Here is a 22,344-nt window from a genome sequence, read left to right on the forward strand (position 1 = left end):
AACACTGGTTCTGTGCCTAATGACACTGAGATAATTGGCTGGCATATGGCCCCATAAAGGCTGATCCCGGCAGCATCAAAGTGCTATTTGTGCCCTCCCAGAACTGGGTGTTGGCAAAGAGAAGCAGTGATTGCTTTCAGAATACCATTTGTCTAAACAGGAAGCCTTAGGACTCTTCTGGGCATGAAATGTCCACAGCTGCACAACATTTATTCAGTAGGAACGCTTTAATCTTTCACAGCTTCTGTTAGACTGAACTATTTGGTACAGATAGTTAAGAAGAGGTGAGCTACAGCAACACAGCCTATAAAGGTGGAGAAACAGATCTGTGGTCAAAAAACTGTTTTACTGGCAGAAAGGAAGGTTCAAGAAATGTAATAAATGGAACTCAGCGAAAGCATTGTTGATCTGTTGGAGTTATATGCTGCAGTGAAATCTCCCAGAGCATATTTGTTGCTCAGAAAATAATAAGAAATAAATTTAAGGGAAACATTTGCTGTAGTGAAATGTGCTAAGAGACTACTGTAAAATAATCTAATCTGAATACAGCACAGAAGAATGTGACACAGTCTTGACAAAGTATTATATAAACAACCTACCTAAAGTAAATGCATGTTAATTTGCAGGATATACTGTACTGTACCATTTACAAACAATTTGTCCAAAAAAATCTGTTTCTTTTACTACATCACGCCCCAGGAGTTAAGAGAAAAGAAAGAGAACAGGGGAAAACACACGGATTCAGTCCTGCTACAATAGAAATGTGCTATTTGAATGTGTAATGCAGAATACATGCTAAGCATATTCAGAGGCTCTTCAATATCCTATTTTTTCCCAAAACAATATAGACAGACAAGGAAGTTTAGAACAGCAGCATATATTGCTTTGCATGATGATTCAGAATGCAGGACTAAGCCCATCTTCAAAACTATTATCTTTTTTTCTCAGGGTGCATTATTTTTACAACTCCAGAAAGCACTATCTATTAAGACCTCCGCTTATCAGCACTGTTAATTCATTGCATGAATAATGAACACACATTCTTGTCTGAAAGCAAAACTGCGAAAGATAGAGGATTAAATTATGGAAGGAAAATTGTGTACCTAAGGTGACGTGAGCCTTCCACCACTCTGATCCTAGGCAGTCCCTTTCCCTCCTCTCCTTGGGAGCCTAGGGTAGGATCCGCACTGGAAAGCACCTAGCACATTTGCAGCGCTACTGCTGGTTATAAGCCCTGTTGTAGTTATTTCCACAGCTGCAACAACGTCTGTTATCCACAGGTAAGCCACATGAATGACAGCCAACTACTACTAGTGCTTTGCACAATACTAGAGACCAGGGGGCGAAGATGCACAGAGATGACAACCTTTTAGGGAAACTGTAGGCAAAAAAGACCCTCACAACAGAGCAAGTTTTCACCCCCCTCCTGATCAGCAGGGCTACTCTTGAATAAACGCGATCGATGCTCAGCTAGGTTTCCAAGCTGCATACGTTTACGCCCATCTGCCAGAAGGACGTACTGCCGTCAGGCATGACGGGAGCATTCTGGGTACAAAAGGCTGACGCCAAGGAGGGAACGGTGGGCTGCGGCCCTAACCTTCCCAGTGACGTCTGCTCTGCACGACACTCCTGCTCTGCGCCAGCTCTGCAGTGCCATATGTCTATTTATACTTTATACCGTGCACCTATTGGCACGTGCACAGCCGATGCGTGGGGTGCTGGCATGGAAGTCAGAGAGGCCTGGGGTCTCCTGATGAGCTTTCTGATCTTCAGGATGTAACTTTATTTTCCCCACGCCGCCAGATATCTTCCTAAAGCCCACAAGAACCAAAACCAACACATCTGCCTTCCTTCAGACCTTTCCCACGCCTGCTGTAAATCTCTGTGTAAAGTTGAAATATATTTTCTAGAATTTGCTGAGAGATTCTGGAGTTCAGCCTTTTTTTATGTATGGGCCCTCCCTCACCCACAGGGGGCAGGAGGAGCTCTAGCTCTCTCTGAGGACATCTGCCTCTCCCCAACTAGCTTTCCCTTGCTCTTACCTGATAAAAGGACTCCCTCTGATCAGTACAGGGCTTTTTGCAGCTGCATTCAGGAACAGAACTTTGATAATTACAGAGAGAGTTTCGAGTCATCTCTTTAGAAGAGCCGGATTTTATACAAGAAAAACCTACTCACTCCTACAGTATTTGGGACCATACAAGTGACATTCACTGCACTTTTGGCCAGAGGGATCCTCATCTCCCTCCCAATGACAAGCCAAAAGCTTCATTGCATCACTGTGACAAAGAATCCCTCAAGAGAGAAAATCATTCTGTGCAGGAACTGCGTATCCACAGACGGCAGTGCTCCTCATGCCCTGACTCAGAAAGATTGAGCCTGCATTAGTTCTGCGCGTGCATATTTATGTTTTGTCAGTGGAAAGATAGAGAGGATATAAAAAAGGCAGCTTTTTCTCATACAAAGCTGTTCATCTGCTTTGCCCATGATGTGGTCATTTGTCATTCACCAGATATTACCTGTTGCCCAAAGAAAAATATGTCATGAATATGGGAAATTTTCAGACCAAATGTTTGATGCAGCTTGGATAGAAAGCGAGGACGAAAATAAACCACGTGTGTCCATTAAAAACACACTCATCACGCTATAAACGATGGTGAAAAATAATCGTGAACCTGTCATTTCAGTAACATACCATTATTGCGCCTTCAGAGCATACCCAGTAGCACAGGCTGCGTCTCTATTTGAGATCCATAACTGAAGACATCTCCCAACAGAATATCCATGAGAAACTTCATGGCTTTCTGCTGAACATTTTTAAGGAAAAAGGAACTGATTTTTTTCTTCTTCTTTATCTGGTAGATATTGTTTTAGGGCTCTCATGATATTTTTTCAGTCACGTTATTTTAATGATTACAAGTTTTGAGGGGGAAATTAAAAGGCAATACTTCTGTCAGTGAGCACACTTGACTTTTACCTTAACTGAAAAGGTATAGTCATATGACTTTGATAAATATTTGTTATAGCTGAAGATTATTGCATTAGCATCATTTTTATATCCATGAAATAAATCATAAACATGTCCTCATGACTCAACATTTGCCATCTGAAATGGATAACTAGAATAAAAGTGTAACAGTGAAATAAGAAACAAATGGCCCAAGGTAGAAAAAAACCCAAGCGGCTACACAAACAGCTATGAATTAAAAAATTTACCATCATAGCCTGTGTAAATAAGATAAACTGTAACCATTCAACTAGATTAATGGTATTTTTTTCAGTTTACTTGATTAAAACTAGCAGACATGAGTCATATTGATATTTACTGGGTAAAAAAAGGCAGTGCTCAGGCTTGGGTTCTGGCTGGGTTCACGAGTTAGAGATGTGGCCAGGAGGGTTCAGCATGTGTCTTTCCAGAACATACAGTTCGGCCACTAAATGTAAACTCTGGTAGAGATGACTCCTTCCAATATTTCAAGTCTCCGGGTGGTATGCAGCTATTCCTAACAGCAGCCAATTCCCTCTTCCTAGCAATCAGTGACCGAGCTTACAGTGGCAGTTTTATCTGCAGTGTTTTGCACTCTCAAAAAAACCCCTCTAAAACCTGTTTCCATCAAAAAGCTGGAATAGCCATAAGGCAGTGCCTAATGCATAATTAGTACAATGTAAAATGTCTGAGACTAAATTCTCAGCCAGTGTAAAATAGCTAAACTCCACTGTAGTTTACTGAGATACGTTGTCCATTTATAGAAGCAAAGAATCTGGAACATCACACCAATTTCTTCTTGTTTGACTGAAGCTACTCACTTTCAGCTCTGTCAACTACCTTCAAATATTTTGATTAAGGTTTTTCTAAGTGCGGAGGAATGGATGGGTGAGGGAGCTGAGTAAATTATGGATTGTCATTTGGTTTCTGCCAACTTAAATCTGGTACAGTTCACATGGAGGAGGCTGTTTTGATGGTTTCCTAACAGCCCTTCATAAGCCTTAGAAAATAACCATTCATTTTTTTCACTCCTGATTCTTCTCCTTCAAGACAGGGTCTGCGCTGGAGGGTGAGAAGCTGTATGCTATATATCAGGACTAAACGCCTAAAAGTAGGACTGCATGGGAACGCCAAGCGTCATTCCACTTTTTTCTTGGTGTTGCCCAGGCAAACCACATCTGCCAAATGAACCTAAGAAAAATGACAGCATATTTAGCTCGTAGCCACTCTGCAATCAAGATGCAGTTGATGTGCAAATGTGCCATGGTTACTGATATTTAGATACACGGTTCTGCATACTGTTGTTCCACGAGGGAACTGTGCAGTATTCCTTGAGGACTAACATAAAGAGAACCCAGGTGTACCTCCACGCTCACCTGCCACAGTCTGCCAGTGCTTACGCAGGTAACTACTAAACGCAGAGCTGTTTCTCTGATTTAAATGACACCACTAGCACTGGGCATAATTAACAGTATTAAGCTCCTCTGTATTTAGGGTCTGCTGAGTGGTCCAAGCAGGGAGAATCCTTGAGCTTTCTTCTTCTACTAGGGAAGTAGCTAAGAGGAGACATGTTTCAGAACACATTATTAAAAAAAGAAGGAAAAGCCTACACACCAGCTTGCAAGCGAGTGCAAATTTCCTCCGCTGATTAAAGCGGGTCTACCACGTCACCACCGCTGAGTCAGAGCACCAGATTAATTCTAGAAATGCTCCGTGTAACAGCCAGCAGCAACGAGGAAGGTCACAGCCAAGGTTACTGTGTCACTCCTTCAGGACGGGGCTCAAATAAACCACGAGGATTGTTTGTAGGTGTTCTTAATATATACTTTCCTTTCTGTTCACCTCCAAGCCTCCTGGCCAGGGTGTGGGGGAGGGAAGGCATTCATTAATAGAGGTGGACATGTGAATTTGTCAGCCAGCTGTATCAAAATGAAAAACAAGGTGTAGTTTTTATACCCGGACCCTTCACTCCTGTAGTCCTGCAGTGAAACAACGAGCAACCAAGCTCGCACTGCATCCTTTAAGGATTGGTCTGCACACCCAGTCAAAGCTGATGAAGGGTAGAAACTCACTTTGTCCTTTTTCCAGAGAGGATGTAATTCTCGGTACAGGTGCAGGGAAGACCAGTAACGCCAGGCAGCCAGCTTGAGAGACAGAGGAGGAGGAGGAAAGGTGCACAGATGAAGAAAGTTGTCCCTCTAGCACCTCTCCAGGACAAAGCGGTCTCATCAGCTGGCAGCTCTGAGACCCTCCCATGGAAACATGAAACACAAGGGACCAGACAGCCTCCCCCTTGCCCCTCTCTGACACACAGACTTTTCTAAATCTGTAGCCAGGGATCTCCATGCTAACCATGCATGCCTAAAGCCTGTTCCATCCAAAATCACCCTCAGGTGGCCAGGACCCAAATGAGACCAACTGTCTGGAAGCCTTTCCAGCCTTCAAAAATCATGAGTGTGTTTTATGGCACCAGCCACTGCTTTTTATCATTAAAATTTTCATTTCTTTTTTTAAACTTTTGCTTTAGGTTTTAAGCTTTTTGAGATTTGCATTTTGTTTCTTTTTTTTTGGGTGTGGGTTTGTTTTTTTTTTCACAAGTAGGTGCTAAAATCTTTGTCTTTCTCAGGGACAAATCTCCAAAGACATGCTTTTCTTGTGGTGCAGGTGACAGCTGATACTTGAAGGAGTGAAATGAATGATGATGCTACTACTGACCTTTTTGCTGCTCTTGGTTTTGCTAACGTGCGCAACAGCCCACGCCCCAGAAGCCAAGAGCAGGATGTAGAGACATAACACAGACCATGTGGGTCTAATCAGCAGGAGAAACTCAGACAAGAAAAGTTATGAGTTCTCACATACTGCCAGAATGATGCACACCACAGCTGCTATGAAATACCTTCTGGCCCACACCAGAGTGCCCTTTGTATGGAAGCCCAGGCACGAGGGGAAGGATGGCACGCAGCTCTTATCTTTACATGAAACAGGACTCTGCTGCAGTGCACACCCGGAGCTGGGAGGCAGAAAGTGTTCTCAAGCTCCTGAGGGTCAACATGGCCTTCTTTATGTTAAGTACTATCAAGAACATGCCTGTCTGAACATAAAAGTATCAAGGAAAAAAACCCAAAAGCACAAGATTTTACTATTCCAGAATGAAGACAGGCATAAAAAAAGCAAATAACTTCCTTTCATAGGTTTTTGGGTTGTTTTTTTCCCCAACAGAAAACAAAAGTCCAGAAGTTCAACAAAGATGGTACATTTGGACATGTTACAATTGAGGACCATAAGAAAATCCCAACAGAAGCTGTATCAGGACTTTAGTTAGATAAGCAGCATATACAGTTTTAATATAAAAAACAGAAATTAGTTTCAGTGAATGGATAAGGCACTTTGGCCTTAAACACAGTATTACATAACTAACTGAAACCATTAATAATATTACTGACTTTATTTCTCCTTGTTACACAACACGCAATAATGAATATTTTATAAGAATGCAGGTGGATAAGAAAGATTGAGTGGTTTGGTTCTATTTTGATGTAAGGTATTTTCATTTTATTGAAGGTAGAAAAAAATTATTCCCCAGTTCTCTAAGTGGAGCCTTCGTTAATTTTACTACTAGCAAGCCCTGTGATTTTCTGTACGCAAATTTCACAAGCAGCAATGTGAATTCACACAGAGTGGGCAGTACGAGCCTGTGAGTTCATAAAAATAAGTTCCGCTCTGTTTTTATGGTGGTTCCTATAAACTCCACAAAGTTGGACTGACAGCATGCGCTTAATAGTTAGACTAGCTGACTAGTAATCAGGATTTGTGCATTGATTTAGATTAGATGTTAGAAAGGAATTCTTCCCTGTGGGGGTGGTGAGGTACTGGAACAGGTTGCCCAGAGAGGTTGTGGATGCTCCATCCCTGGAAGTGTTCAAGGCCAGATTGGATGGGGTTTTGGGCAACCTGGTCTAGTGGAGGGTGTCCCTGCCCGCAGCAGGGAGGCTGGAACTAGATGATCTTTAAGGTCCCTTCCAACCCAAACCATTCTATGATTCTGTGATTCTTGAGTCTCTTACTAACTCGTGACATGAATGCAATAAAGTCATGTGGCACTCTCACAGAGCTGTCTCCCTTCCTTCACCATGACACTCCACCATCAGTGTCCTGTAAAGAGGATTCTGGGGCTCAGTCAGATGGGGTATACGGTGTTCTTTGAGGATCCTAGGTGAAATGTGCAGCCGTCAACGTTTTTCAACTGCACGGCCTTAAAACAAGGATTCACATCAGTATGTGCTCTATTGTTCAAATTAATACAAAATCAATAATTAAAGGAAGTTCATTTATATATAGAAATATTTAGGTGACAAATACTGGGGTTCTGTTAATATTGATCTTTAGGATCTTGCCATGAACCGACAACTGATTTGAGAATAGAGCAGTGAAACCCAGATGTTGTCACTCTTAGCTCTATACCTTATCCACCTGACCACCCTGCCACCCAGAAACTGACATACGTTATTTATCTGTGAAGAAAAGCCTCAAAACAAACTATGTTCATTTTCTAATACATTTTGCAATTATACCTTCGGTGTGCATGATCCCTAAAGCGAGTGGGTAGAGTCAAGAAGGTATGTTGCAATAATATAAAAAACTAAGAAGCTTATTTAGCATCTTTTAATGCCAGCCTCATTTCAGAATCTCAAAGCTCGGCATTTTCACAAATGAGCTTTGAGGAGTCTGTGAGCTTTCTGTCCTGTGAATCTGATATTGGCAAAGATTTATAACAAGGATAAGACAATATTACTCAAAGCAAAGCCAATTGTTATTAGCCTCTCAATCTTACCTTTTTTCATGAAACAATTCTTCAGTTAAAGCAAAAAGCAAATGCCAATATACCTTTCCAGAGCAGCCTATTCAATTTTAACTGTAAGTGCCATTCATCACAGAGTTAGTTGCTTCCTTGCTATGCCTGCAGCAAGTTCCAATTCAAGTACATTAAGCAATTGGCCTTTTGATAATGCAATGAATTGATGGCACTGCAACTTTATTATAGCTGGATTGCTTATCAAATAACACTCATGGAAGACACTATCTTCAAACAGATAGTAAGGTAGAAGTAGGAGGAAAGGGAATTCACAGAAATTAAGCATCGTATTCTACACAAAACTTTTAAAAGTTTGTTCATTTAGGGTTTTTTTAAGCTCTGTCTAGGATAAGTATGTTCAACATTTATGGCACAGAGGCATTTAAAAATGATTTTTTTTTTCCCATGAGGTATAATGCTGTAAAAGGAGAGGGAAGAAAAGCTGGAAAGCTGGTTTTGTAGGATGAGACTGCATTGTAAACTCATCAGGAAAGGAACAGTACACATCGGTACACGTTGTCGCAGTTTTGGCACTGCGCATCCCTAATTTTAATTGGGACCCCCAGGCACTGCTAAGTTAAAAACAACAAAGAGCAGCTCTAGTAATATTGAAAAATGATCCAAACCTGGAAATCAACTCAAAAGAACATTTTGACCTAAATCTTTGGCAGTTGTTCTTTTGTTTTGTTTTGTTTTTTTTTTTTTATTTCCATAGCAAATTGACATTTTTGTGAAACTATATTTAGCCCCAAACCCAGTTTTCTATTGAAAAAATAGATTAAAACACAAAATTCAGGTAGCCCTACCCTTACATTGCTATTAGTAACAAAAGCAAGAATATTAAATGTAGAAGACTGAAATCTCAGCAGAAGGTGTAGTACTACAAGACATGTCTATAAACCAACTTTAAAATAATTGCAGGCAACTTACAAGTATATTGGTGGCAATTGTCAAGATGTGCAAACTTCACAAGATACATAGGACTATGGATACCACGTCACCAGTAGCTTTGATGTGTCCTTGCTTCTCTATACTGGCCATAAGCAATAGCTTAAACACTTAACGTGGCTAACTGCAAGACAGAATTGGTGCCTCCATGGTAAGAACAGATTTTAAATGCAAACTCTACCTTTATTACTCCATTTCAAATCAAATTCTCCATGGAGAGTAAACAATTTAAAAAAAAAAGTTAACCTTTGCAGTTTGGGAGATTTATTTTCAATGTAAATGGTTGCTTCCAAGTTGACCAAGCTTGACCACTTGACTAGTCAAGCATCTAAAAAGAGAGAAAATCAAATGCAAGATAGCAGCACTAAGAGATTTTCTATAAATATGAAAAAATAATGTTGTGCACATCTGTGTGATATTGATTCACAGGGATTCTAATTACCAAAGTAATGCTGGGCCTTTTGATAAAAATATCTATTCTAAGCATCATCTCTTATCTCCTAATTGATCCTAAGCATAGAATAACTTCTTTGTTGCATGAGAAGACTTAAATTTTCCCTTTACAACTCATTATAAACCACAATTCCTAGTTGGTATAAAAGAAGTCCTCACTCACCCAGTTTGCCTTTGTATTGCACCAGCGTTGCCTCTCTCCAGTTGCCACAAAGGAAAATAAGAACCGCCATCCTAATATAGGTCAATGTCCAAATCTACCCAAAATCCCTCTCCAAAGGTACTCAACAGCAGATGTCCACAGGTATAAAACTCCCCTAATGGATATTTATGCCATAAAACACTATTCTTTAGCCCATAAGAATCAATTTATCTCCAGTCAATATGTAAAACTGAAGAACAATGAGCGTCTCCAGATTTCACCTCACTGAGCATTACCGTGAAACTGCAACACCTGTATACACGGCAGGCTCACTGAGCGGCCTGAAGTCGCGGACATGCACCCATTTCTGTTAACCTTTTCCCTCCCTTTTCCTCAGCCACTCTCTCATTTGTCTTGTCCAACCGAGGCATTGCTGGACAAGCTGGACAGGCTTTAGGAAGCCATTTTTAAACAGCCTCTAGCACAACAGAGCACAATCTGCATGTTGAGCATAGAGGCCTCAGTCAACCCTAAAATGAGTCGCATGTTTTGTAAAACTGACTTAAGAGAAAAAAACTCATTTATTGCCTTTTCCATTTCTCTTCCCAACATGTTATTTTCTACCCACAAAGTATATGGAGGTTAAAAAAAATTAATCTTGTCTAGTACATACATGAAAACCAACATTTAAAACTTTTTTTTCTTTTGAAACATTTAAAAGTTAACTTATTAAAAGTTTTCAGCATTTGAGAGAAAAAAAAAAAGTCTGACTCAGCCTGACAAGTTCTCAAGAGTGGAAGAGTGAAAATTGCACATATAGGTCTGTGCCCTACGTGGCTCCCAATAGGTCATTCCCAACAAGCAAACATTGAGTTTAATTAGCAACAACCAATCTCCGATTTTCAGAAGGAAACGATCACAGCAAAAGGGGTTTTCATAGGTGACAGATGAGCTTTTCATAGAGTTACGAGCTGAAAATCCCATCCCTGTACCCAGTCCTCTCAAACATGCACAGCCTTTCCCTAGACAGCTTAATTTAGATAGGTTCCCTACAACATGTGGGCGATCATGGAAAAAGCAAACAATGTTTGGAGATAAAGAATCCATGTCCCTCAACGAAGGTTGAAATGTTTTCCCAGCCCATTCCTTCATCTGCCCATCTGTTATCGCACTCTGTATGTCAAACTTGATCTCAGAACTGTCGGCACAAGAGGATGTGACAGACTCAAGTGGGTGACTCGAATAAGGAGTGACATTTGCAATGTTAATAACGCGAGCTGGAGAGATTAATCAGCGGCTCCGACCCCTGCTGCTCTACCAAGTAACTATTTCCATGCCAAGAAGAAGCGATCTACCCCCTCTGTTACCTTATTACGCCAGACTGTGGGTCATGTTTTTGCAGCTGTGATAGATGGTGGAAGAGGTACAGTAGCACAGAGATACGTACCAGAAGGTGGGGCTTGTTTGTCTAAAGGCTTCTTAATTTTCTGTCACATTTTGGTCCAATAAAATATACTGCCCCTCCCTCCAGACTCTGCCTGTTACTGTGCGAGCCATTAATATTGCAATTACGTATGGAATTCTGTCTAGAACAGTGCAATAAAGCATCATTTCAAGACTTGACTTCTAGTTTAGCAGTTACCTGTCTCCAGCACATTGGGACTATTTGTCAGGCAAATATTTCATTTGATACATCCCAAAGCAGGAAATTAATAGACCGTCTGCATATCCATCATCCATTCACTGTGCAAAATTCCTCTTCATAAGCCTCCTTTCAAAGCCAATGCAATCTGATTACAAGCATCTAATGACAGTTTATCCCCAAAACAGGCTGAACACAATTCCCCTTCTCTTCCCCAAGTCTGTGCCATGACATAATTCAGACTGGAGGCAATGAGCCTGTTACAAAATCACACATCAAAACCCTAAACAGAAGTCAATGCATGTTTTGGCAAAAGGCGAGGGCCAGGTTCTGCCATTCTGCCGTGGATGCATAATGCCGCGATCTGCATGAAGGTATTAAGTATTAAGGTGCTGGGGAGCCTGAACGAGGGGAACTCAGCCTGACTCAAAGCCAAAGAGTATTAAACACATTAACAAGTAATTTCTGTGGTCATTTTCTGGAAAGAGTGACTAGCTTTGAAATTTCAGAGCATTTTGCAAAACAATCTCATCAACCTCAAATTAAGTAAGTAATCTGAAGTGTCCAGAAACCTACTGCCCATCGGAAAAATGAGTTAAACATTCAAACACATGCACTTTTCCTTTTCTTCTTGCCTAAAACCCTCTTCTTCCTTTGGTCTCGGTTTGCTCTCTTTTCATTTCATCCTTCTGCCATCCAGTATTAGCTAATGAGATAGACAAGACATTCAACTCTTTGAGAATGATACTTTCTTTCTAAAAAGTTTTAATGAAAAAAGTTTGCAGGCACTACAATTAAATCAAAATAGTGTAGGATCACTTCTGATTTTCAACAAGCTGCCAGCCTTTTTTCTCATCACTTTCTCCCTTTCTCCAATTAAAAAAATAAGAGTATTTTTTAGATCAGTCTGCAGAAATACATTTCACTTTGGAATTCACGCACATGTTCTTTAAAAATCACTCAGCTGAATCAAATTCATATCTAAATGACAACGAACGATTACACAGTTATTGAAGAGGAGTTCATTTTCTCTAATCATCCTGTATATTGAGAAGAAAAAAAAAAACAAAAATGTCTTTAACAGATTAAAAAAAAAAAGGAAAGAAAAATATACTCTGAAAAAAATGTGCAGAATATTAATGGAGTCTCCATCATCATCTTAAAAGGTTTTAACAATCCCTAGGGTTGAATTCTCATGCTGCAGTTCTGGATACCTTAATGTAAATTTAACATTGGTACAATATAATCTTGCTGTTCCTCATTCACTTCTCTACTAACTTTGCTTTCTCACAGCACTTTCAGACACAGATTTAAGAAGAACATTCGACTGCTGAACTATGTAGCTGTGTGCCTCACTCAGCACATCTTGCCCTTCAGATAGGAGCATATCTACAAACTGGTACAAACTGCTCATAAAGCAAAGTGCAGAGCACAACAGTAGGATGACGGGCAGACTTTATAGCCTTCTGAAAAGACTCCTTATACATAAATTAGCTGCAAATATTCTAATTCTTTGTAAAAGCAGCAAGCACCACTGTGAAGCCTAATGAACTTTTTGCCTTACAAATACACAGCTTGATAGGATGCAATTAGATTTATCAAATTGAAAGAATTCCCTCTCAATTACTTTCCTCCCCCCTGGTCATTATACTGCAGGAAAGAGCTAATGCCTGCTCTATCTCAGTGGCTGTTTCTAGAACACTAAAATATCCACTATGATTTATCTCATCTTTAAATAAAATTGTCTCCATGTTTCTAATCTTTCCTCACATGGAAGCCTCATCATTTTTACCACCAGGCTGTGGAATCCTCTTCTGTCTGCTCTGCTTTTTATATCACAGAGAGTTACCACGAAATGCAATATTCACAGGGCAGGAGGCCCATCATTTCCTCGAAGTGCTTTTCAGTCTTTTGAATATTATGTCCCATCATCTGTTTTCTTTTTGATTACCTTTGCACACTAAGCAGAGCTTGTCCTTCCAGCAATTCTGGCCAGGGTCGGTATCCCCACACAAGAGGCAACAAAAGCCGAGGCACCAATTAAGAGGCCTTCAACCGATGAACTAGTTGCAAGATATATGCTTTTATATTCATAGACCATATCTCAGACCGATACGTGCATGATGCAACCATTTTGTACCAGAACTAGAAAACCTCAGTAGCTTTTCATAGACTGAGCTGTTTGGAAAACAAGAATACTGACTCATGAAAGAAAAATGAAAAAGAAAATCAAGGCTTCAGAAGTTTACTTCTAATGCCAACAGGGAATGAAATCGAGCTCTCTTCAACATGTCCTGAAAGCAAAATGGCAACCTAGTGCAGATGCTTGAACTTGACTTTTGTACATCAGCTGAGCAACTTAACCGCCCAGCCAGTATCCTCCAACTTACCTTTCCTCTATCCCCTTCACAGGGCTGTCCCAAACCAGATTTTTTTTTTTTTTTTCTGACAATATGATTCTGGAAAACAGTTGTGTGTCATTTAAGAGAAATTTTCAAGTACTCAATTAGCCTAGTCAGAGCTGATAAGCTAGAAATAGGCTGTAGCTGAAGTGGGAGGAAAATTTTGAAAACATCCTGCGTTGTTTCTGCTGCTGTGAGGTTGTTTTGAATGGCAGTGGAGTACCGCAAAATGATAAACCTGTGTTCATGCATACCACCGACTTACTGCAAAGGTATTAATAATGACATTTGCAAGAATTCATGAGCAGGGAAGAGCCTATGCTATCCTCGAATGGGATGCACTTGAAACTCAAAAAATGACATAAATCTGCTGCGCTATAAATGTCTAGGAGCAATATAGGGATGTTAATTCTAAAGAGCATGGGCAGTCTGCCTCTCCTTGATTTGCTAACTTTTGGAGGAATAACTATTAACACGCAATACATCAGATCTACTCCCTCCTGCCAAAGGCAGACGCTGAGAAGTGCTGCACACTGCAATATCTGTTCACTTTTGTAACACCACAGGAGCAACGACAGTTAAATAACATTAAAGCAGATTAACTGCAGCAAAAGTTATAACGGACCAAAGCTGAAAGTCCCAATTGGTCAAGCTAAAGGCATAAGAGACTTCATTGCTCAATGCAGTGGGAGAATCAAAGTCTCAGATACGGAATATGGAAATACCCCACCATGAGCACTACATGCACATTTCTGTTTGTATCCATCATCTTGAAATACAGTAATCGCAAAACCGTATCATCTCTTCACCACTTGCCAGTGATAACAAAGTATGGCTAGTTATTAAAAGTTTTTGATGTAAGAATCAAGAATAGGGGTTTTTTAGGAGATTCTATACTTTGCACCTATTTAGCTACTTATTTTTACATTCAGGATGGTTTCCAGGACAGAAGAGAACAGAATATTTGCAAATGTGCAGAGAGGCAGCTAATAGACCTGTAAGCAATTTCCAGACTACTTCTTCAGCGAAAGTCCTCAGGGAATATCTAGTCACTTGTTGTTGTTGTTGAGAGTTAACTTCTGTAGTCTGCTATACGCTTTTTGCCTTTGTTGGCCACTTTCTGACTTGGGACTACCCATAGCTTTTGCCTACAACAGACTCCTGATCAAAAACCATCATGTAGCTATTGCAACCACTGCTTGGCAGGAGCTATATGACCAACAGGCAAAGTGCTGCTAACGGTGTCCCAGCAGTTGTGCAAAGGAGCCCAGAATCTCTGCTGAGGACTGCGCGCTAACGGTGGTGACATGCCATGTGGTCTCCAACACTGGCTGGAGCAAGTGGCCTTGACCCAAACAGCACTACTGAGCAAGGATGCCACTGTTCAGGTCTCAGGGTGCAAGAAGTGACCGGTGCCCCTCCCTGAGGTTGGGAACAGTGGTTTCCTCCCCTGTGGGAAATATGCTGCAGCTGTGGCACTCAATTGCCAGGTAAAGGAGCTGTGAAAAGAGGTGAGTATGCACACCATCAGGGACGATGAACAGGAGATCAATATGGCCTTTGCAGAGACTCTGCAGAGCTAAGAATCCAAGACCTGCATTGCAAGGTGGGAGGGAAATCTACAGACCACCCTCAAGGGACTGAAACTCCCCAGATGGGAGACAACTGGGGCTTCTTCTCTACTTCTAGTCCTGGAAACAGGGGAGAAAGGTCACCTTGCATCCAGGGAGGCATCAAAGCCAACTCTCAACCAAGTGTCTGCATAAAGAAGAAAATGGGAGTGGTAGCTGTTGGAGACTCCTTCCTGCAAGGGAGAGAGGAATCCTTCTGTTGGTTTGACCTGTTGTCTCAGGTTTGCTGCTTATCTGGGATGTGGTAAAGAAATTGTTGAGTCTTTGCCAGCCCTCAGACTATTACCCCTCCACTGCTCATCCATGTGAGCATCATAAACAGGAGGAACTAAAGCTCCACATGCAGTCACAGAACTGCAGCATGGTTGGAGTAACAGATATGGCAGGGTTGACCCTCTATCTGAAGGAGCAGCTCAAATGGCAACATGGCGGGACTTGGGCCATCCAGGATATTTCTGGGTGGTGTCACAGATAACTTCTTGATTTGAGCACTAGAGGGCCAACCAAGGGTGAAGAACTTTTCTCCCGGAGGACAGCCAGGCAGCAGAACAGAGGGTTTGTGCAGGATCCACCCTTGGAGATTTTCCAGACCCATCTGGATACATCCCCAAGCAACCTGGTCTAAGCTCATTGCTGAGCCTGTCTTGAGCAGGAGATTGGAGTAAGGACCTCCCGAGATCCCTTGCAACCTGAGGGACTCAGACTCTGGGGAAAAAAAAATCCTCTAATTCAGTGGCAATCACAGATCTGTCTACAAGGAAAAGGTGGTAGTCAGAGGTAGATAAATTTATCCACGTGCATGCAGTTACAAACATTTTTTCCTTTTTAGTAAAAATTACATGCATTTACATGAGACAGAGGTGTTAAAGAGGCTTATATTTAAGACAAATGAGCACAAAACTAAACTCCAGATAATCCACCATTGACTAAACTAGGATAATACTCCTACACTTAAGTTATTCCACAAAAAAGTTCCCTAATAAATGTACAACATGCCTTATGAGATATAAGGATCAGGTTCATCACCCTGATCTCACAGCCTGTGTTATTTTATTTTTTATATATATATATGTATATACACACACGCCTGTAGAACTGAGCAGGGCAAAGCAGGGCAGGAGTCACATCACATAACACTGGCCATCTAAATAGGTGTTTACTCTTTTCTCCAAGGTTTTCTTCTTAAGCTCCTCTACAGCGCTTACAGAAGAGTCACCTTCCACTAAATCCCCCCTTGGCAGACAAATACAATTAGGCAAGATGAATTCCACCCTTAACAAGAGCTGTTAACAAAATCAACTAAGCACTTAAAGCCAAACACTAATGTGAAAACAACTGTCCATAATAATACTAAACAGGCTGTAACTGAACTCATAGCAAGTGCATGCATGGCAAGCAATAATTTGTCCAATTCCTCTCATTTATTCCTCAGGGTTTCCCAGTGTGACTTGCTGTTTTAGACCTGTCTTGCTTAGACTGTTCATTCTTTTTAGGGCTGGGGACTGTTCATATTACCTATCTAATCCAGGACTTGTGCCACAGTTTAAACTCAAACACTTGTATTAGTTGCATATAACTCCACTCTGAAAGCCACTCTACCTTTCAGCAATTATCTCTGTGAGATAGTTAACTCAGAACATACACCAAGTTAACTGAAAACAGGGAGAGAAGACAGTATCTAAAGTATGAGACAGGCTGTGCACAGAAAAGTTGAGACTGTGAGAATAACCAAAGACAGTATTTTTAAGACAGGCAGGCTTTGGTGGTAGTCTCCCAGCTTGGCCCCAACTCCAGCCTTAGCTCCATCCCCCCACCTCAGCACCCCAGCCTTCATTTGCACCTCTGTTTCATCATTCTGATGTAAAATACTCTTTTATTTGGAGGTTTATTTTGCAACCAGGATCCAGCATGAGGCCAGAATGAGGGCCTATAATGCAGTTTTTCTCATTGAGAATCCTGGCATTTGAGTTGTCATGTACACAGAATGCGAGATGAGCGGAGGACAAGAAGAAAGAGATGAGGTGAGACCTCCAGTCTCCAAAAGCCTAGCCTAAGAGAGCTAGTTGCACATGCTTGAAGTGTATTAGTCATTTAGCAATCAGCTCAAAAGGCTAAACGGGAAATGTTACTCAAACTGAAATAAGTGGAATTTTTTTTTTTCAGATATAGAGTTTCACTCCGTCTGTTTATTTCCTTCTCTGTAAAGTCACATAAACAGGCTCTTGTCGAAAAACTAAGCAAAATTTTTGCCGTCCTGCCTTTGCCTGCCCTGCTATGCTCCACGCCCACACATGCACACAGTGACTGACCGTATGTGAATTATCAGACTGTGGAGTCGCTCAAATGTGACGACTGTTTCCCATAACAAGCTCCTGAAATAAAGAAAGTCCGTCAGCTCTCCCGCATTTATCACGGTACCTTTCTGCAGGGTAAGAAAAGAGTCTAAACTCTGAATGCTTTTATAAAGGCTAGAGAGCGGCATATGTTGTACTTTTCCAGATGTAAGACGTAACTCTTAACAAGTTGAACGTTGACTGTTACATGTCCTTGTGCTTTTGTACAGTGAAAAAAAATGAACAAACAAATTCTTAAGCCCCTTGTGAAGTTGCAGTGAGGGTTTCACTGATGACCCTTAACATTTCAAAAATCCTTCTTTAAGATATGAAGGAAGTCTACTATTTCTTTCCATAAATAATACCTTTCAAAGTTTTATTCATGCCTGGAATGGATTCAGTATTTTAGGTAAAGTAAACATTGTTTCATAATCTGAGGAGTGCCAAACAACAAAATATTTCCATTCTAATTTATTTCTGTTACATAACGTTAGTTTATAATGTAACAGGCAAGTAGGTAGAAAACATCCGGCAGACCAATTTTTATGATATCTTACTAGATTAGCAATAGATACAGAGAATTTAAAAAAAAAATTGAATATGAGATTACTTAAATAATTTTAATGATTAAAAATAAATTTAACCTAGTGATAAAAAGTGATCTATCAAATTTAATAAATTGTTTAGCTAAGGTATAGATATACTCTGATCTAACACTAAAAGTGAACCCACAGATCTGCAAATCTGGTGCTGATTATCCCCAAACTCACAAACAGGAGGACCGGAATGTTAAACATATCAAACAAAGCAAAGGGGAAATACAACTTTTAGGCAAGGTCATGCTACCTAAACCACAATACTTCCTGGCAAATGTATTTTCCAGAAAGGGCAAACATAACTTCCCTTCTGCAAGGTCTGGAGCTTATTATTCTCTGCGATGATTCACACTGTACGATAACATTCCTATTTGAAAAACAGAACCAGTGCAACTTTAAAACAAGTACATATTTCCATTCAGGACACTGTAAGTTTAAGTTGATGAGCTGTTTGATCCTTTGAAGACCTATACAGTTGCTCTATTTGATAATCTACCCAGTTGCCTAGGTTGTTTTTCCCCTTTTATTACAGCTGTATCCTTTGGATAGGATAGCAGCATCATACAATGAATCCTTATAAGACTCTCCACGTGTCCTGTGACATATGTTAAGCTAAAAAGCAGGTAATAAAAAGTATTACTGGAACTACTCAGCAGTACTGGCAAAGTTTCAAGCCTAAGGTTTCCAAACAGTACAGCTTGGAAAATGTTGATAAGACCCAGGCAGTAAACAGACGCTGAACAAATGTCTCAGGAATGGCAACGTGAAGTGACAATTCAAGCTAACTTACCGCAATGAGATTATTTTATCTCTTCGTACTGCGAAAAATAATACGTCACTGCTGTTCTTAGTAAGTGACAGAATGAGGTGCTGCAGTCCCATGCAAGAGTAAGTAGTTCACAGCGAGAGGAAAAATGCTGCATAGGACACAGTCTTTGCATGGGTTTCTTCCATTTCTCACCAAGGATAATTTTAATTAGTTAGAGGTTTTGAGTAGTCACCAAGTCATATCCACACACTACAAAACAGGCTGTGTGCTGTCTACAAAGCGTGCTTTAGCGTAGCTTAGAAACAGTCAGTATGAAGGAAAACAGTTAACTTATTCAAAAAGGCAAGATGCAAAACAGCTTTATGGTATCTTCAGTCACAACCATTAGTTTCACTGATAACTGTAAATGTGTAATTAAAATGTTTCTGAGAAGATGATCTCCCGGAAGCTTTCTCACCGTGCACACGCTTGGTGTGCGAGGAAAGTGCCATGTGATCTCTGCGCATCGACACAGTCACAGAGCTGCATTTAGACCTGAGCAATTATCTACTGTACAGTTCTCCTAAAAGCTCTGCTTCAAAAACATCAGCTTTTAAAAATTAATCACTCCTAGCCGGAATAGTGTTTGATCAACATTCGCTTATTTGCTTGGTCATTCTTTCTCTTTGTGAAAAGGTGGTGATCATTGTAATTGCCCAAAAAGTATTGGAGACTAAAGTTTCTTTCCCAGAAAATTTTGTGCCAGTGTCTCCTCACACTAGCTTGGAAGAGCCCTGTGTTGAAATCCATGTCCAACATGCCCTGAAAACAGACAGTAATGCTATATATAATTTGGGATAAAATGGTTTTCATAGAACGAATATATATTAGCTAACAAATTTTAAACCATTGGAGCAGACAGAGCACATTGAGCCTCCACGTGTTAGCCAACCAAGAGAATTCTGTGTTTCTCCTTGGAGAGTCCTCTTACAGACTTTTAAACACACCCACTAAGATAAGGTATATGATGCATTAAACCCATCTTTTTCTCATCTAGACTAGGCATCATAGCTTTGTATTGCGTGTGGGATATGGATATGTTTGGGAAAAGCGCTTAAGTCATCAAACTGATTTCCTATAAACCACTTAGCAGCCTTGACTGCAACCTGGACTAGTTTTTTCCTATCATGCAACCAGGCTGAACAGCCCTATAAACCACCCTTGCTTTCCCAGTACTGCCCACTCATTTCCTTCTTCCCTTCTTTGCCTACAAATAGATCACACAGAGATCACATTTCCTATTACTTTTCCAATATTATCTATGATTTTGATACGACAGTAACAGGAAAACTTTTAAATAATACCTTTGTCCTGATACTGACCTAAGATGTCTCTATAGCGTCTAGAAGAAGTTTGGCTGTTCAGCAAAACCCAGTTTGCAAATGTATTTCAGCCTGAATTTACACAGCGACAAGGGTGATGATCATTCACCTAAACAAACCTGTGGCAGGACATCTGAAGTGCCCTCAGCATCCAAAGTGCCTGCAGCGGGATGGCACACGACATTCAGAAGACCTGTGCCCTTTTGAAACCAGAGGCCATGCAGTTTTGTGAAACAACATAGGATGTCTGTGTGTCAGCAATTACGTCCTCTGTTTGAGATTAAATCTGTGGGACTTAAACTGATAGAGCTAGAAAACGTGCTTCCAGACTTAGATATTCTTCTTCAGATCTGAGAGACAGCTAACACTTAATAAATGCGATACCTATTTTTCTGATCAAATAACAAGCTTTCTACTTTTCAGTGAGCTGAGCCCCAACGCAATTTCAGAACACCACTAGTAACCTCCATTCAAGAGAAATACTCCTTGAAGGGGGAAATACTGCTGAACTGAAACTCAGATTTATTAAAAGCTGTATTATGTAGTTATGGCTGGTTAAGTGCCTTCTTATTCAAAATGTTTGTTAGACATCTTTCTTATGGAAGAGTAATGCCTAACAGCATAGTTAAACTAACTTCATTTGGTGTCTTCCTGTTTTCCCTTGATACAAATCTAGCAGCAACTGAAAGACCCCTCTGTCTGTTCCTGACCAAACTATGGATGTCATTTATTAATCTACTGAAAATGCATGTCATTTCTAAACATTAATGATTGAAGTTCAAAGAAAAACATTACATTCTTGTGTTTCCTATTGAGTTCATGCTTTCCTTAATGTTCTATGTCTGTTCCTCAAGCTGAAATCCCTCCACAGAGACAAACCCATCATACGCTCATAAAACCTGATGCCTGAGTAGCACATTCCTAATTGAGATTGAAAACTTTTGCTGAATCCACATGCATATGATGCTTTGAAGAAACATGCTCTCCTAATTACATCCTTTCAACAAAGGGCTGGAAGAATAAGCAGGTGAATGCTGTAAAGTCTGCTCTTATAACAAAACAGTTTTCCAAATTAAGGATGGGTAGTTACATATATGCAGACATCACAAAGTCTGCATCAGAAAAAGCCAGGCATGTCTTTGTTTACTGTGTTTTCCCTATTTTCTTCAGCACATAGAAGTTTACCTGCTGATTCACCGAGCAAGTCCCTCATCCACTCTCGATACGTGGCAATCCAGGCATTAATCACAGCTCTATTGAAGTGTTATGCTTAGAGGACAAGACAGTTGACTATGGTTTAGTTTATGTTATTCCTGCTTCTCTCTCAACTTCCTTTCAGATGAAGGGACCAAAGAAATCTGTGATCTTTTCTTCCACCTACACCTTTTGCAGCCACAACCTCTGTATATGTGCAGGTCTGTAGACTGTGCAAGGTTTCTCAAAGCCATCCATGTTTCCACCACTGGATTAATAAGAGCAACTCACAACTTTCCAGCTGCACATTGCAGAGGAAAGTGCTTTTGCTTGTGATGTGACAAACTCCCTGCAGGTTTCAAACATCTGCAAAATTCTGTACCACCTTCTGTCATTTTTTAACTATCCTGAATTGGCTCCAAACCACATGAGACAGGAGCCCCATCTCCAAGTCTAACCACTGTGCAACTCTTATTAATGGGTTAGTATTAATTGAAGCATTAAAGGATAATAAAGCTGCAATTCAGAAATATCTTTACATCTATTCTTTAAATTCCTTCCAAGCGAAGGCTACTGGACAAGGAATGATGAGGCAAATCCAGCTTTAATGATATTTTCCTTCCAAGATGTTTCAGTTCTGAGTTCAGATGCAAGCACAGTATCAAGGCTATACCGATAAGTAAAGGCTGCACCTTGCTTTCTAGAGATAAACAAGGTGAGAGTTGATGGTGATTACCACTGGTCTCTGTTTCTCAAGGACACTGACAAAAACCGTAGCATCGGCCTGCCCATAGGGTCCCATAGACAGAATATCTGGGACACAGCACTCCCAGAGTTCAGACCATCCTGCTGAGAACTGGGGTGAAATGAAACTGAACTAAATCACATGCGTTGGGAATGGTCATTTGGAAAGTCCCGAGAGATTTGGGAGAGGCTGTTTCTGCCATCACCAAACTTCTTCAAGTTTGGTCCGAAAAGAGTAAAAACCTTCAGGTATTTAGGATTTTCCTCACACAAATGCTCTGCTGGAAACTG

At 40.6% G+C, this 22,344-nt stretch overlaps 1 protein-coding gene across 13 annotated transcripts in view; it reads right to left on the reverse strand.

Annotated features, from left to right (window-relative positions):
• The window catches only part of PDE1C (phosphodiesterase 1C), a 392,346-nt gene that overhangs the window by 206,529 nt on the left and 163,473 nt on the right, over positions 1 to 22,344 (reverse strand). For 4 of the 13 annotated variants that reach the window (XM_054818611.1, XM_054818609.1, XM_054818617.1 and 1 more), the window contains one exon: positions 17,366 to 17,428. The exons of the other annotated variants lie outside the window; for them this stretch is intronic. In XM_054818611.1, coding sequence (XP_054674586.1) covers positions 17,366 to 17,428 — 63 coding nt within the window. The remainder of the gene's footprint in view (positions 1 to 17,365; positions 17,429 to 22,344) is intronic. 13 annotated transcript variants of the gene reach the window in all.

Source organism: Grus americana, chromosome 2 (assembly GCF_028858705.1).
Source record: "Grus americana isolate bGruAme1 chromosome 2, bGruAme1.mat, whole genome shotgun sequence".
NCBI classification, from domain to species: domain Eukaryota; kingdom Metazoa; phylum Chordata; class Aves; order Gruiformes; family Gruidae; genus Grus; species Grus americana.